Here is a 16998-nt window from a genome sequence, read left to right as displayed (position 1 = left end):
CAACCTTAGTGGCCAGTAGCATTTTATAACTAGTGATCTGAAGTGTCATAAGTTTTTGATAAATTAGTCAATAGACAGGCTCTGCATTATATGATAAGGGAGATAAAAAGAAGTAAAATACGTGATACTTGTTCCCAATGGGGTCTACTGTCCTGTCAAAGAGATAAGATCTATAAAAACCACATGTCGTGCCTTGTACGTCAATTTACTTCAACCAACACTTTCTGACAACTACTATATACATAAGAAACACACACTTATTATCATGCTAAAGGCCAAAGAAGAATGAGACAATAGGTATTCCGGAGAGCACGGAGACCATTCTGATCCCTCTCTGCTTGGTTTAAGGGAAGGCTACACAGAGAGAAGATGGCCTAGGAAGAGAGCCAAATCCTGGAAAGCAGGAATAAAGGGGTGGCTGGGGCAGGGCACAGCCAGGGGAAGGGTAAAGGCCTAAACTGGAAGTTCACAGTACATCTAGGAAGCTGCAGGTTGCCTCTTTGGCTGGATTGTAGAGACCAGGTTCACAAGGCAGGTTATGCATGTAAGGATTTTAAGGACACTGAATTTTATTTTTGTAGGGGAGGAGGAAGGATACTGAACAAGGTTTATAAGTTTTAGACTTAAAAACATACTTTAAAAGTCTTATTGGCAAGATACTAAACATATAAAGATAAAAATGTAAACATTTTATCTAAGAGCCAATCTCTATGTAACAATAACAAAATTATATTCAATACCTTGATGAAAGAGAAGAAAACAAGGATATACATTTTGAAACTATACGATGGTACAAAAGATCACAAAATATTGGTGAGGAGTTAAAGGGCTTTTAATTTTAAAACACTAGGAGATAATCTATTTAACTAGACACTAGATTAAAAAAACTATGAAAAGCGAAGAGGTGGAGAAGAAAAGACAGATTACAGAGTATGGTGGATCAAATGCTAACAAAATATTTGTAAGAACCCTAACAACAAATGCTGATATGCTTCTTATTGCAAAATTAATCAACGATGCTTCCATTAAAGAAAGTTAGATAGGGAGACTATGAAAACTTGATAATGTTGCAAAAGTTATACTTAGGGATAAAACGAAGATGGCATTCCGAGGATGAAGGAAGATCAAAGCTGCTTTAATTAAACAGGGATGTGGATCCAGAGGAAGTAGAAATGATTTTTACCAAAGTGAGACTGTTTGTGCTCCCTAACATAGGTTTCAGCAATCCCTGAAATAGTCTATAATTACTGACTGTCTACTTTGCATCAGGACAGATAATTAAATGATTCATTCTAAAATGGTACTTATGGCCTGAGTCAAACTTTATATGTCTCTTTTTTGAAAAAACTCCAAACCCAAACAAATTAAAGTTTTTGTTTTTTTTTTTAAAAAAAGTATTTGTTGACCCTTAGTTTTTTCCTATGCATTGGAAACATTTAAGGAATAAAAACTTCATAAATTTTATTTTTTAAAATATCCTCCTCTCAATTTAAAATCTTGTACATTTAACATTTAATTGTACTAATTACATTTTTGGTTAATAGAAAACTTCTAAAATATTCATAAATTAGAAGAAACCTTAATCATCTATGGCAGAAAGCTTAATAACATATTTAATATGTAATTTTTTTATCTTAAAAGTTTAATATAGTCGAGTGTAGCTTTTTCGTGTGGTCCAAAAGAAATCCTTTAATTTACCAATAATAAGTAAGTCATTTCTCTTTAGACAAAACTATAAGCAGTGATTCTTACCCTGGCAAAGAGAAAAACAAATATGCCAGTTCCACCAATTTCGTGCAGAATGCCTTGAATAGTTTTATATTCAGTAGGTTGGAGATTCTTTAGATGATGAGTTTCTAATAAGATGCTCTGAACTTCTTTTGAGCTGAAGGGTCTTTGAGAGAGTTGGGTTTTCATTTGACCTTTAAGTCTAATCACTGGCTCATAGATGGTATACTGAGCAGGACAGTAAGTTGTATAAACAACTGAAAGACTTTCCTGAAATACAAATATTTTCATTCAGTAATGACAACAAGTTTAAAATGCAAGCTATGAACTAGCAAGTAAGTATTTCAAAGTGAAAACACACTCAACTGATTCTTTTCTTTGTTTTAAAAACAACAGCTACTACACTAAACAGATAAACATTAGAAGCAAGGCTGTTTCCCACAAAGCAAATGGTCAGTGATTTATTTAGCAGTGATCAATTGTATAGATCACATCAAGGTTGAGAAGGATTCCAGCTTTGTTCGGTTTAGAATATATATTAAGTTATACTATTACTACTAATATCAACTAAGTCTTAAACCACACTTATTACATACCAGGCACGATTCTAAGCACTTAAAAATATTGGGAACTCTGGGTCAGGTCAATTTATTTGAAATTTTTGCTTTGCATTTGCTCATTGGCTGACTCTTCATTTAAAAGCAACTCTAAACTAGATCTTTCTACTGGAATAAAATTCCAGATTGTCAACAGTCAGCACACCTAACTAAAATAAAATAGAACTTCAAATATTTCTCCCAGGCAAAGGATAGTTTCCATCAGTGTGTGGCTCCCTGTCAAGATTCTCTAAACTATTTTAAAAATTAAAGTTAATTTTAAATACAGAATGTATGTTTTTCTTAGAGACAGCGTCTTGCTCTGGCACCCAGGCTGGAGTGCAGTGGCATGACCATAGCTCACTGTAGCCTTGAACTCCTAGGCTCAAGGGATCCTCCCACCTCAGCCTCCCAAGCAGCTAGGACTACAGGCACCTGCCACCACACCCAGTTAACCCAGTTAAATATATATACATATATATATATATTTTTTTTTTTTTGTAGAGACATGGTCTTGTTATGTTGCCCAGGCTAGTCTCAAACCCTTGACCTAAAGTGATCCTCCTGCCTGTGCCTCCCAGAGTGCTGGGATTATAGGCATGAATCTTGGTGTCTGGCCCATAATGTACTTTAAGGTGGTTTTAATGGTAGTAGATGCCAAACCCAGGCTTAGGGAAATCATATAGATTCAGTGTCTTCTCTCAGAACTGGATGGGGCCCTTGTGCTTTGATTATTCTTATTATTTATTTACTTATTTATTTCCGAGATGGAGTCTTCCTCTGTTGCCCAGGCTGGAGTACAGTGGCGCTATCTCAGCTCACTGCAACCTCTGCCTCCTGGGTTCAAGCAATTCTCCTGCTTCGGCCTCCTGAGTAGCTGGGATTACAGGTGCATGCCACCACGCCCAGCTAATTTTATATTTTTAGTAGAGACAGGGTTTCACCATGTTGGCTAGGCTGGTCTCGAACTGGCTGGTCTTGAACTTCTGACCTCGTGATCTGCCCGCCTCAGCCTCCCAAAGTGCTGGGATTACAAGCATGAGTCACCGTGCCTGGCCTGTGCTTTATTTATGACCCACAGCAATCAGACATACCACCCAGCATATCTGTGCACCAGCTAAACCAATTATACTGTCTGTTGTGTATGATTATGCTGGAAAAGCAAAGTTTCAAACCTGCAGTAGTTTCAATCAGAAATCTGACGCTGCACCCTGACATGAGGGTACCATTTCTTGTCTTTTTTCTTTTTTTTTTGAGACAGAATTTGACTCTTGTTGCCCAGGCTGGAGTGCAATGGTGCATTCTCGGCTCTCTGCAATCTCCGCCTCCTAGGTTCAAGCGATTCTCCTGCCTCAGCCTCCTGAGTAGCTGGGATCACAGGCATCTGCCACCATGCCCGGCTAGTTTTTGTATTTTTAGTAGAGACAGGGTTTCACCATGTTGGCCAGGCTGGTCTCAAACTCCTGACCTCAGGTGACCCACTCGCCTTGGCCTCCCAAAGTGCTGGGATTACAGGCATGAGCCACCGTGCCTGGCCGAGGGTACCACTTCTCCCTAACCATTGTTTCACAAGCTTATAACTCCCAAATTACTAAATCGGGCTTAAACAATTTGCTCTCTAAAAATAGTTTTCACATAAAACCCTCAGAATTTTCATTCATGGTAATTTATGTTGAGTTTTGTAACTTATATGACCTATATACCGTTCAGGAAAAATGAAAGGATTAGGGAAATTTTTCTATGAAAACAAATGGATTAACCAAAAACTATTGAGTTAGTTATTACTTGAACAAACATCTGTGTGAGCTCCTTAGTCTCCCTAAGGCAGAGGTTCTCAAAGTGTGATCCTCAACCAGCATCAGCATCACCTAGGAACTTCTTAAAAATGTAAATTCCAGGGTCACACTTCAGACCTACTGAATCAGAAGCTCTGGCCCAGCAATCTATATTTTAACAAGCCCTCTGGATGATTCTGGTGCACACTCAGGTTTGAGGAACCATTTCCCTAAAGGATGTTTTCTTAATGGTGGGACATTTAGGATAGGATCATTCTTTGTTGTATAATAGTGTTCATGTACTGTAGAACATCTAGCATCACTGGCCCTTACTACCCAATAATTATTGACAACCAAATCTACTCTCCCCGCAACTCAACAACAACAACAACAACAACAACAAAATACATTCCAAAACAGTAGTCTCCTTCAAGTAAGAAATATCTGTACTTCTCATAAGAAGCAAGAGAAAGAGGAACCCAGTTTCATGGCCAGATCTACTAGATTTTAGTAGATTTTCTAAGACTATGAAGGCTCAGTTTTCTAGTTGCTATAACGAAAAATCCTCACCACTAGCTCCTAAATTATATACTGGTAGAACAAAATATTGGAATAATATATAAAAATCAATAGAGTCCCATATAAGCAGAATTAGCAATACTTTGAAAGCAAAATTCCTAATTTTACTGATATTAAATAATAAGTTTTTTAGGCCAGGCATGGTGGCTCATGCCTGTAATCTCACCATTTGGGAGGCTGAGATGGGAAGATCGCTTGAGGCCAGGAGTTTGAGACTAGTCTGGGCAACAAAGCAAGATTCCATCTCTACAAAAATTTAAAATTAGCCCGGTGTGGTGATGCATGACCACAGACCTGGCCACTTGGGAGGCTGAGGTGGGAGGATCATTTGAGCCCAGGAGTTCAAGGCTGTGGTGAGCCATGATCACACCACTGCACCCAAGCCTGGGTGACAGAGTGAAATCCTGTCTCTTAAAAAAATAAATAAATAAATAAAAAAGAGTAGGTTTTCTAAGACCTGAATATATGTAACTAAAACTAACATTATAAATGGATATTATTTATTTATAAGTATGGAAAGAAAATATAATAAGCAACATTTTTTAGGAGTATGTCAAACTAACAAGTGTTATTTTCACTGTATCATAAACATTTTTCCTGAATAATTAGTAGGTATAAAATAAACTAAACTGATAAACTTTTTATAGAAATATAATTTCAAGGAAAAGGAGATATAAATATAAAGCCTGAAACAAATTTTGAAAGGAGATCAAAGTGTTTCAATTTTTTTCAGAAAAAACATAATTCTAAGAAAAGAAAATGATAAGGAACCACATTAAAATCATTAGAAATTTAATTCATAACTATACATTACAATAAATATACCTAAATACATTTACTATAAAATTAAAATTTATAAAATTAAAACTTACAATTAAGAGACCAATATCCACATCTTTCTTGGTCATAAAAAGTTCTCTGATTTGTTCACATCGCAAAATTTCTTTATTAATATATTTGGAGTAGTCATTCACTGGCTTGCCATACTTACATGGCATTACAGATGTATGGTTGGGTCCACAAGCATACAGATAAAAGGCCTCTTGTGAACCAACCTTAGCTCCTGAATAGCAGAAAAATAAAGTTAGTTATTTAAAACACCCTAACCAGAATTTTTCATAAAAAGCAAGAAACCAAGAATTATTTTTTGTAGCCAGATTCTTTCAGTTGTTCACTATATTTTATAAAATTGATAAAGCCTCAATTTTCAAATTGGTGTAATGAGAAAATAACCTATGTCAACTATGATGGAAGATGAATTAATATATATAAAGTTAATTGTGAAGCTTTTAATTAAATCATAACATTTCCATGTGCTCCTTAGCCAGAAAACAGGTTTTCTGTTTTATTTCACTTTGTTGTATTTTTTAAATAATGGAAGCTATATCTTGGTAAACTCCATTTCTAACTAAAATTTGAATCAATATCTTTATTCCTTCCTATTTAGTCAATAAACACTGTCTGAATGCTATTATGTGTGAGGTTTAAGGACATATTTTTAAAAAATCATATATTTTCCCTAAAATTTGATATTTGTATAAGATATAATAAAATTATAAAGGAGACAACCAAGATAAGTTTACTAGTCATGATGCTACATTATCCAGTATAAAAAAACGCTAATTTAATATGAGCTTCTCTTTTTTGAGGATGGAAGAAATACATTTTTATATTAAATGTATATATCAATTGTAAGACACAACTAGATTACAAAAATGGTAAAATATTTTAAAAGTATATCTTAGAATCTTGGAAATACAGTACTTATTAAACACAAGGAACACAGATGGATATTTTAGCCAGGTTAATTTACTTAGTTTAATATTTGTTAACTGAGAAAAAAAACTGGAAATGTTTCAAAGGAAAAAATCTCACTCTGTCGCCCAGGCTGAAGTGCAGTGATGCAATCATAGCTCACTCACCGTTGAAGAGAAGCAAATTTCCCAGGTCCCATTTTCCAGCCAACTGCAAAAACTCTTCTTGGGATGATAAACAATGGCCAATCATGCAAAATGTTTTATTGCTATCAGATGACAAACTTGTTTTTCTTGGAAGCATAAAATCCAAAGTAACATCAGGCTTCCTACATTAAAAACAAAGTTAAAGCAATGACTTTAGGAAGTACTAGTACTAAGTATTTTTAAAGTATGAATATTTAACAATGGGGAATTCTTTTTTTTTTTTTTTTTTTTTGGAGACGGAGTCTCGCTCTGTTGCCCAGGTTGGCACGATCTCAGCTCACTGCAAGCTCCGCCTCCTGGGTTCACACCATTCTCCTGCCTCAGCCTCCCGAGTAGCTGGGATTACAGGTGCCCGCCACCAGGCCTGGTTAATTTTTTGTATTTTTTTTTAGTAAAGACGGGGTTTCACTGTGTTAGCCAGGATGGTCTCGATCTCCTGACCTCGTGATCCACCTGCCTTGGCCTCCCAAAGTGCTGGGATTACAGGTGTGAGCCACCGTGCCCGGCCTACAATGGGGAATTCTTGAACAATTTTCTTGGGTCATTATCAGCTGGCACTGGGGCAAGAGAGGAGGGCTAATTGTTTGTCCTTTGGTCAAAGGTGCTGCAGAAAGAGGGGAGCCAAAGAGAGATACCTGATGATCCCACGGCAGGCCATGGGAAATGTGACTAGACATTTGCTGCAAGTTTTCTTTGCCATTTGACTTCTGTATACGCACCTTCCTGGTTTACAGATACAAACCAACCACCTCCCCTTAATTTTGCCAAGAAGTCTCCCATCTTGACAAACAATTCCAAAAACTGGAATCCATGACATTCCAAAAATGTTATGTCATGTATGAGGTCTTTGAAAACTAATCAGTAAAAACATAACTTCTTCAAAATTTCTGTCTAGCCATTGAAATGCCAATGCTTTCTGCATTTTCTGTTTTCTTAATGCTAAGTGATTATGCAGCTTTTGATTAGTCTCTTTTGCTTCATGGATAACGGTGAAGGAATGCTTACAAAAGACAGTACTGGAAAAGGCAAAATAAGGCTTTCTCACAGAAAGACACACAAAGCAGGGAGGACTTCATCAACTAGTGAAACCACAGAGCTCTACCCCTAATTTAGGAATGTTTTAAACTCCATTTTAAGATAATGAGAGTAATCTATGAAGGCAAAGTCTAAATAAAATTTGTAAGATGAAGACAGGATAAGCTAACATGGGTAGCTCTTAATGAGAAATTCAACTTTGTGTATATTTATTTTAAAAGTTTTGCCTAAGGCTCTCTGTTTCACATATAACATATAAACTTAACTATTTTAATGGTTTTTTTAATAAAGGAAAGATGTGGGATACATTCAATGACATACTTCTCCTTGACCAAATAAATGGCTGTGACTGAAACTCTATTGCCATCTAGTGGCATTATGACTTAAAATAGTTTTAAATTTTTTATTTTAAAAAATAGTTTTTCAATGAGAACATACGGACACAGGGAGGGGAACATCACACACCGGGGCCTGTCGGGGCAAGGGGAGGAAGAGTATCAGGGCAAATACCTAACGCACGTGGGGCTTAAAACCTAACCACCATGGCACATGTATACCTATGTAACAAACCTGCACGTTCTGCACATGTATCCCAGAACTAAAGTAAAATAAAAATATAACAATGAAATAAAAATAAAATAGTGTTTTTAAGGGTGAAAGAAAACCTATTGCAGGATGAATGCAAAATGAATTAAACAAATATTAAGTATCTACTATGTGCCATATATTTCTGCCATATTTGTAAGCTGTTAATAACAACTAATAGAAAGTATTAACTCATTTTCAGTACTGTTACCTTATTTTAAAAGGCCTCTTCAAATGTATTCTTTTAGAAATTCTTTTTTTTTTTTTTTTTTAATTGAGACAGGGTCTTGCTCTGTCACCCAGGCTGAAGTGCAGGGGTGCAATCATGGCTCACTGTAGCCTTGACTTACTGGGCTCAGGTGATCCTCCTGCCTCAGCGTCCCGAATAGCTGGGACTACAGCTACGCGTCACCATGCCCAGCTAATTTTTTTATTTTTAGTAGAGACAGGGTTTTTCCATGTTGCCCAGGTTGGTCTTGAATTCCCGGGCTCAAGCAATCCTTCTGCCTCGGCCTATCAAAGTGCTGGGATTACAGGCATGAAGCACCATGCCTGGCCTAGAAATTATTCTATAGCTTATAAGGTGACGAAGATACTAGAGAACCAAGTTTAAGTCAACAGAATAAAATATTTGTCCTTGGTCACTTGCTCTGTTAACCAATGAAATTAACTTGTGCCAAATGGCAAACAATTCTCTCAAAGGAATGTAGCTGTAAGTTGGTGGGTAAAAAAACAGAGTGATATGTGAATCAAGTGACCATGCTTACTAATTTCAGACTGTCCACAATAAAAATCGAATCTCTCATTCTGAACATGTCTAATAGTTAGTTTATGGTTCCTCTACCTGTCAGCTGACATAATTCAGAAAAAGGCTGCAGTGGCAGTAAAGCATAGGGTTTTAAAGCATGGGCCCTCCCTAGGGTCAGAGTTTAGGTTAAACTTTCAGTTCTACCCCTTACTTGTGGCATGAGTTTGGGCAAGTCACTCTAGGTCTCAGTTGCCTCATATGTAAAATTGGGATAATAATATACCTACTTTATAGTATTGTTGGGAGGATTAAACCAGGTAATCTGTATAAAGTGCCTAATACAGTGCCTGGCACATATTGAGAGCTCAAGAAATTGAGTGGAGAGTGCCTAGGAGAAAGGGGCTCTCTACTTACAACTCCAGCCCCAGCTCCATCTGATTTAACTATAGGTTCCGGAAACAAATTTGCTGATTGGCTACAGCTGCCATGGCAGGTATGAAGATCGAGAACGTCACAGACAGTATTTTATTTGGAACATGGAACATGGAAATTAGGCTTCAATTACATATTTTTACATTTTTTAAAATGAATACAACAAAACTGAACTCTTAATTTTACTTCCAAAGCATGTTCTTGCTTGTGGCAGACACCATGGACTGTAAAGCAATCCACAAGCTCCTGCTCCCTGTCTCCCTCTATTATTGAGGCTGGACAGCTGTAAGCAATCAATTGCTGCAGCCTCCTGCAGTGATGCCCTGTCCTCCACCTCAAACTGTCCTCCTCCCACCTGCACAGGGCAAATTCCATCTCCTCCTTCAGGTCTCAGCTTTAATACCCTGTTCTTAGGCCTTCCCTGATCCACCCATCGTAAGTGTCAAACTCGATATTTTCTGCCTCAGGGTTTTAAAGCATGGGCCTCACAGTATTTGTCATCATTTGTAAATATTCATTTAATTGTGTTTGCTTGTTGTCTGATTCCTCATCAGACTGTGAACTCCAGGAAGGCAGGGAATGTGTCTATCTTGTTTACCATTGTCCCCTAGGCCTAATTAATATATCAAGTGCTCAAAACACTGTAATTCCTCAATAAATGTGATGAATGAACAAATGAATGAATAAAAATAGGTTAATCTGTGTTAAGGGTATATGTTATTTCCATGGTCTAATCTACTTTGAGGGATTTTTGAGAGAATTAGATGATGTATATAAAGCACCTAGCAAAAGGTCTGCAACATAATAAGTATGCAGTATATTATGTTCCCTTTGATTAAATCTAGACTTCTCAGCTTGGCATTCAAAGCCTGTTAAGTAGTCTCACCATGTCCATTCATTTTTATTTCTCATTATTCAACTTAAACTCATCCAACCAGCTTAATCCTCTACCATGCTACATTACAGTTTCGAATTCTCTATCTTCTTTCATGCTACTTCATTCAATACAATACTTCCCAATGCTTACAAATCGAAGATACCTTATAGTTCCTACAGGCTAAAATTTTACATTAAGATATTCCACAAGATGTTTCTTATTAACTTGGCTCACAATTCTCCTATGTGGTAAAAATCATACAGTACTCTCCCTGAATCTATCACTTGGTATATTTCTAGCACTCTATCTGAATCTATCACCTTATACATAGGCTAGTCATTCTAATTTCTTTTGAAAGCCTAATTTAATTTAGGTATTAGCCTTATTAGCCACTTAATTTAAATAATTATCATGGCTTCAGTTTTATAATATATGGGCTTGCAGGATGAAATTATAGATTCTGTTCTTTGATATATAGTTATACATAAATGTCTAAATTTCTAGGTATCTGCATGCTCCCCAAACCCAAATATTAATTTTCAACAGTCACTTCTACAGGAAGCTTATTTTGCATGAAAATGACCAATAGGAAAAAAAAGTCCAACTCTGACAGATTTGTAAGTTAAAGTATAGTAAATTTTTCAGAGAAATGCAAATCAAAACCACAATGAGATACCATCTCACACCAGTTAGAATGGCGATCATTAAAAAGTCAGGAAACAAGGTGCTGGAGAGGATGTGGAGAAATAGGAACACTTTTACATTGTTGGTGGGTCTGTAAACTAGTTCAACCATTGTGGAAGACAGTGTGGTGATTCTTCAAGGATCTGGAACTAGAAATACCATTTGACCCAGCCATCCCATTACTGGGTATATACCCAAAGGATTATGAATCATGCTGCTATAAAGACACATGCACATGTATGTTTATTGCGGCACTATTCACAATAGCAAAGACTTGGAACCAACCCAAATGTCCATCAGTGATAGACTGGATTAAGAAAATGTGGCACATATACACCATGGAATACTATGCAGCCATAAAAAAGGATGAGTTCATGTCCTTTGTAGGGACACAGATGAAGCTGGAAATCATCACTCTCAGCAAACGATCGCAAGGACAAAAAACCAAACACCGCATATTCTCACTCATAGGTGGGAACTGAACAATGAGAACACTTGGACACAGGAAGGGGAACATCACACACTGGGGCCTGTCATGGGGTGGGGGGAGGGGGGAGGGATAGCATAGGAGATATACCTAATGTAAATGACGAGTTAATGGGTGCAGCACACCAACATGGCACATGTATACATATGTAACAAACCTGCACGTTGTGCACATGTACCCTAGAACTTAAAGTATAATAATAATAAAAAAAGAAACGACAAAAAATAAAGTATAGTAAATTTTATTATAGTAAAAACCTAGAATTTTCTGTATTCTGTTTCAGAAGCTATAATTGACTAATGGAACATAACATTGTAACTGAGATTGAGATGCATTTTCTCAAAATGCTTCCTACCTCTGTCCAGAGACCCATATGGAGATTTTCCCATGAATCCTCCTTTTCCCTTGGGGCTGCTGTAAGTAGGTGAGTACTAAATGTTGCCATTTGCTTGGGAGGAAAATATTCTCCTGTGATTCAACCTGTGCTAGTAAAACAGCTTTCATGTCATCATTTGAATCCATGCACACACTACAGAAAAAGAGAAAAGGCATAGGCTGAAAACATGAAAATTCTGACCTCAATGTTTAACATATATATAGTAACTATAATTCTAAATAAGTAAGATTAAAAATCAGTTCTATTTTTTTTAAAGTGCTTGAAAAGTCAGTAGGTCTTCGTTTTATACCATAAGTTACTTAGTTATTCTATCATTACCTCAATTCATGAACTAAAATAGATTAGGCTCATTGGCTGGTAGTCATAATTTAGGCAATAATGTTCAGAATTCAGTTTGTAAAAAAATATATATTATTACTATTTATATAGTCATTGCCCATTTAGAAATTACAATGTATTATTTGGTTCATAGAAAAATTAATATAAATGTCTAAGTATTGGAGGTCTAATCTACTTTGTGGGATTACTGAAAGAATGAGGAGGTAATGTACATAAGGCACCTAGTAATGTTTGTAATGTTTACAAAGTATATATTCCTAAATAACATACTGGTTTGTTTAGATTTGAGTTTTAGACAAATAGTATCATACTATTCATACTCAATACAAATAAAAGACCTGTATCTATACTACTTAATAAAGGAGATAGTATAAAAGGACAAGATAACAAGGAGAACCCAAGCTTATTAGGTAATCGCTATTAAATATATAATGCACATGGAAAACTTATGTCTGTTAATAACATCTTAAGACCATTACAATCTGATAGAATATTTCCATAGCATAAGACTTCAGTATTTGATCTAAAATCAAACAGAGAATTAATGTATTTTATTTACTCATTTATTTTTTATTTATTTATTTATTTTTTGAGACAGAGTCTCACTCTGTCACCCAGACTGGAGTGCAGTGGCACGATCTGGGATCACTACAACCTCTGCCTCCTAGATTCAAGTGATACTTCTGCTTCAGCCTCCCAAGTAGCTGGGACTGCAGGCATGCACCATCATGCCTGGCTAATTTTTCCGTTTTTTTGTTTTTATTTTTATTTTTTGTAGAGATTGGGTTTCACTATGTTGGCCAGGCTGGTCTCAAACTCCTGACCTCAGGTGATCTGCCTGCCTTGGCCTCCCAAAGTGCTGGGATTACAGGCATGAGCCACCACACCCAGCCGAGAATTAATATATTTTAGACTTTATGGATTTTTGGATAGAATAATACACTATTATAAAAGTGGTATTAATAGCTGTTAGAATGTATATATTTTTAAATGAGACTTTTGGTTTTGCTATAATGAACTTTTATTAGTAGATTTCACATTAATGTCTCTTACACAAATTATTTAAATACATTATCTATTCATGGGAGGCTGAGGATAATCAATACCGAAAGATAAGAGTGGCATTGTGGGGATCAGCCCACACTTGGATCATCAACGCTTTGGATCCCAGTGAAATTATATGAATACATCCTTCTTCTATGAGTCTTTCACCAGGATTTATGTACTCTGCGCCTTCTGGTCTGTCGCTCTCTATAAGAAAAAGATGTTAGAATGATCAGTAAAATGGTTCATAACAATTGAGTAGAAAAGTGAATTTAGAAGAATACAAAGCAAATTTGTTCATTTGTAGTAGGTTATCTACCCAGAATGTCTGAGCCTGACCTGTTCTAAACAACCATATTTTCAGAGTATAGATGTTAACTCCAAAAAAGCACGAGGGATGAAAAATGGTAATTCAGTACTTTAAAAATTATTGGATGTTAAAAAATGTATAATAACTGAGGACAATTGTGGGCGTAACCAGACCGCTATGTGACAACCTATTACAATGTGTACCAAGCTTCTTTTATCAACTATGACTTCACTGACCCTGGTCCAGGGAGCACACATCATTGTCCATGCCTCACACTACCAAAAATCATTCTAGAATTATCACAATATGGCATGATTTAAAAAAAAAATTCATATTACAAATTTTAAGGAAAAACTCTAGTGTTTGAATATACTCATAATTTATATTCCCTGGTGAGTAGTTTTTGAATATAATTGCTAAGTGATTCTGAGACTCTAATGTTTCTTTAAGGCAAGCTAGGGTAAATGCTTACAGGTTTGGGCTATCTGGTTATTCATCTTGACTCCTCTTCCTCATCTTTGAAAATCCAGCACTACCTGAAGATGTATGATGATCTACTTGTCATTATAATACATGTGACTTTATGTAAAGCTATGTTATGATATATCAAAATCCAAAATACATGTCCAAAGGCTCAGACTTTTAAAGAACACTACTGCTTATTAGACTGCATACATATTAGTTGCTATTTTTCAACAGGTAAAACCATGACCGATGTTAAAAAAATACTCCCTGTAGCGATGACAATAGTTTTAAAAAAGAAGAGTTAAGGTCACTGATTATTTTGAGGCTACTGACCAAGATATATGATACACAGAGAACTCACATCTGATGTGAAATTTTAAAAATGTTCCATACCAAATATGAACTTCTACAAATAAAAGAGTAGGACAAAACCAGTGTGCACCTAGGAATTATAGAGTAGTAATATTACAAATATTTAACTTAATGCTCACAACCATCTTATAAGGTAAATATATATAGGGTGACAAAATTGAGGCGCTGAGAGGTTAATTTGCCCAAAGGCACCAGTTAGTTTAGAGGTAAAAGGTATGATATCGCAGCAAAATATTCTTTATCTCTCTTCAAAAATTTTTATATATGTCTACTATTTTTAAGTGTTTATACAAAATCATCTTTCTAAAATATGTTTTCTAATATATCCTTAAAATAAAAATTAAGAAAAAACTTCCCAATATTTACTTTTCTCAGGTCACTATGTATATTTATTCATTTTATAAGAGACTGTTTACATTGAGATTGCCTCCATTAAAACATGAGAAAGCAATCTGCATAGCTTATAGTATAGTAGCAATGTTAAGGCTCTGGAATTAAAAACAGGTGGGTTTCAATTCCTTTCCATCACTTACCAGCTACATAACTTGGTCATGCTACTTAACTTCCTCTAAAAATACAGATAGTATGAGCACTTACTAACTTGTTAAGATTAAAAATGTATATAGAAACAGCTGAGCAAAGTGACACATACACAGAAAGCACTCAATGCACATTAGATAGCATAATAAATATTATCACATGTAGAGCTATCAGTTCTTAGGTGGCAAAATTCAATCCACAACAGAAAATTCTAGTAAGGCATAGTGTCCTAAAACAGAGGTTCCACTGGATGAGAAAGATTTGTGGAATGAAGAGCTACTGAGGCCTGCATCTCCATGTACGTATAAAACCCTAAACATCTGTCTCATCCAGTCATTTCATTCATTCCGCAGGCCCTAAGAATTATCCTACCTACTTCACTTTCCATCACCATAAACTGCTTTTCAATGAACAGTTTTTTTCTGCCCTAGTCATATGAGAAACAAGGTGCAGTATAATAGCAATTCTTCAGTTAAAGAAGGAACTGGAATGAAATTTATTCTAATGTTGGAGAATGGCTGCTGCATTTAAACATTCTGTGACAGGAACTAGGGGAGGGCCACTGAGGTAAGACATGGCATGAGTAGGAGAACTTGAAATAAAAGAGAGAAAGAAGTTTGCGACCAGCCTGACCAACAGGGAGAAACCGCTGTCTCTACTAAAAATACAAAATTAGCCGGGTGTGGTGGCTCACACCTGCAGTCCTAGCACTTTGGGAAGCTGAGGTGGGCAGATCACCTGAGGTCAGGAGTTCGAGACCAGCCTGGCCAACATAGTGAAACACCATCGCTACTAAAAATATAAAATTAGCCAGGTGTGATTGCTGGCGCCTGAATCCCAGCTACTCGGGAGGCTGAGGCAGGAGAATCGCTTGAACCCGGGAGGCGAAGGTTGCAGTGAGCCGAGATCGCACCATTGCACTCTAGCCTGGGCAACAAGAGTGAAACTGTCTCAAAAAAAAAAAAAAGAGAGAGAAAGAAAATGAAATGGGGACTGTCTAATAGGGGCTGGGAAACAACAGAAAGAAAGGCAGCTGTAAGGTTTTATCCTTTTATAACATCAGGAACCACCCTAATCCAGTAATGGGACCAGGAGAGAAGTCGCATAAGGAAATTTAGGGGCTGATGACCCCAGAAAAAGTTGTGTATGTGGTGTCCCCTTCACCCCTACAAAAAACTAAAGTTTCCGTAATGGAGATTCAAGGCTATATGACAACTCATGCTTTGATAAGTCAGGACCTACCACCACTAAGTAAGGCATTTAAGGTGAAGAACATGTTAAGAGTGTTAAGAACACTACCACATTTTTACGGCTCAAGGAAAATTATAGTCTGAAAACAATCTTTGTGTACAAATCAGATAATCCTGTCATCATACCTGTACCATCAAAACTGCTATCTGGTAAAATTAATGATTTGTTTCTTTTCTTTATCTTCTTTCCTTTTTCTGTAGTACTCTCAGCTTCATGGATACACTCCACATTAAACCACAGGGAAACACTGAAACCTTCTGATAGGTGTGGCCAGCAGTTTTGCCCCAGCAACGGCAGGTGGACTGGGGCTATGTGCCAAGATGAAAGCAGCCGATGGGGAAAACTCTCTCTATCAGCCTCTTTCTTGCTCCGTGAAACTCGTGCTCTTCTCAATAAACCCATGGCCTTACTGTTTAAAATCCCAGGATACTTTTGTGATGAAACACCGTTGCTTAAATTTGGAGCATGCAGTAAAGGGAAGGTTAGATACTGTGAAGGGCTCATAGTAGTATCACTTTCAATAATTTTCAGAATACCCAGAAGAAGAATTTTCTAGAGAAAAAGAAAAACAAATGAAACTTTCTAATCACGTAATAAAGTACATAATAATCTTGAAATTTAGGTTATAAATGAAAATACAAACATACCCACACATATCAGCATTCCTATTTGAATACCTTCCTATCTCCCACATCTTTAAAATTTTCGTTTTCTCATAGCTGAGATAAAATATGAAACAGATTTCATTCTTTTTTTTTTAAGACAGAGTCTCACTCTGTTGCCCAGGCTGGAG

At 36.4% G+C, this 16998-nt stretch overlaps 1 protein-coding gene across 3 annotated transcripts in view; it reads right to left on the bottom strand.

Moving 5' to 3' along the window:
- LYST (lysosomal trafficking regulator) overlaps positions 1 to 16998 on the bottom strand; it is a 220832-nt gene that overhangs the window by 112758 nt on the left and 91076 nt on the right. For all 3 annotated transcript variants that reach the window (XM_009441705.5, XM_063809692.1, XM_514288.8), the window contains 6 exons: positions 16331 to 16757; positions 13330 to 13474; positions 11843 to 12016; positions 6601 to 6761; positions 5551 to 5741; positions 1753 to 1998 (listed from right to left, as the gene is read on the bottom strand). In XM_009441705.5, the coding sequence (XP_009439980.4) occupies positions 1753 to 1998; positions 5551 to 5741; positions 6601 to 6761; positions 11843 to 12016; positions 13330 to 13474; positions 16331 to 16757 (1344 nt within the window). The remainder of the gene's footprint in view (positions 1 to 1752; positions 1999 to 5550; positions 5742 to 6600; positions 6762 to 11842; positions 12017 to 13329; positions 13475 to 16330; positions 16758 to 16998) is intronic.

This window comes from Pan troglodytes, chromosome 1, assembly GCF_028858775.2.
Source record: "Pan troglodytes isolate AG18354 chromosome 1, NHGRI_mPanTro3-v2.0_pri, whole genome shotgun sequence".
Lineage (NCBI taxonomy): Eukaryota > Metazoa > Chordata > Mammalia > Primates > Hominidae > Pan > Pan troglodytes.
Note: the sequence above shows the minus strand (reverse complement) of the source record. Positions and strands in the feature narration are given on the sequence as shown.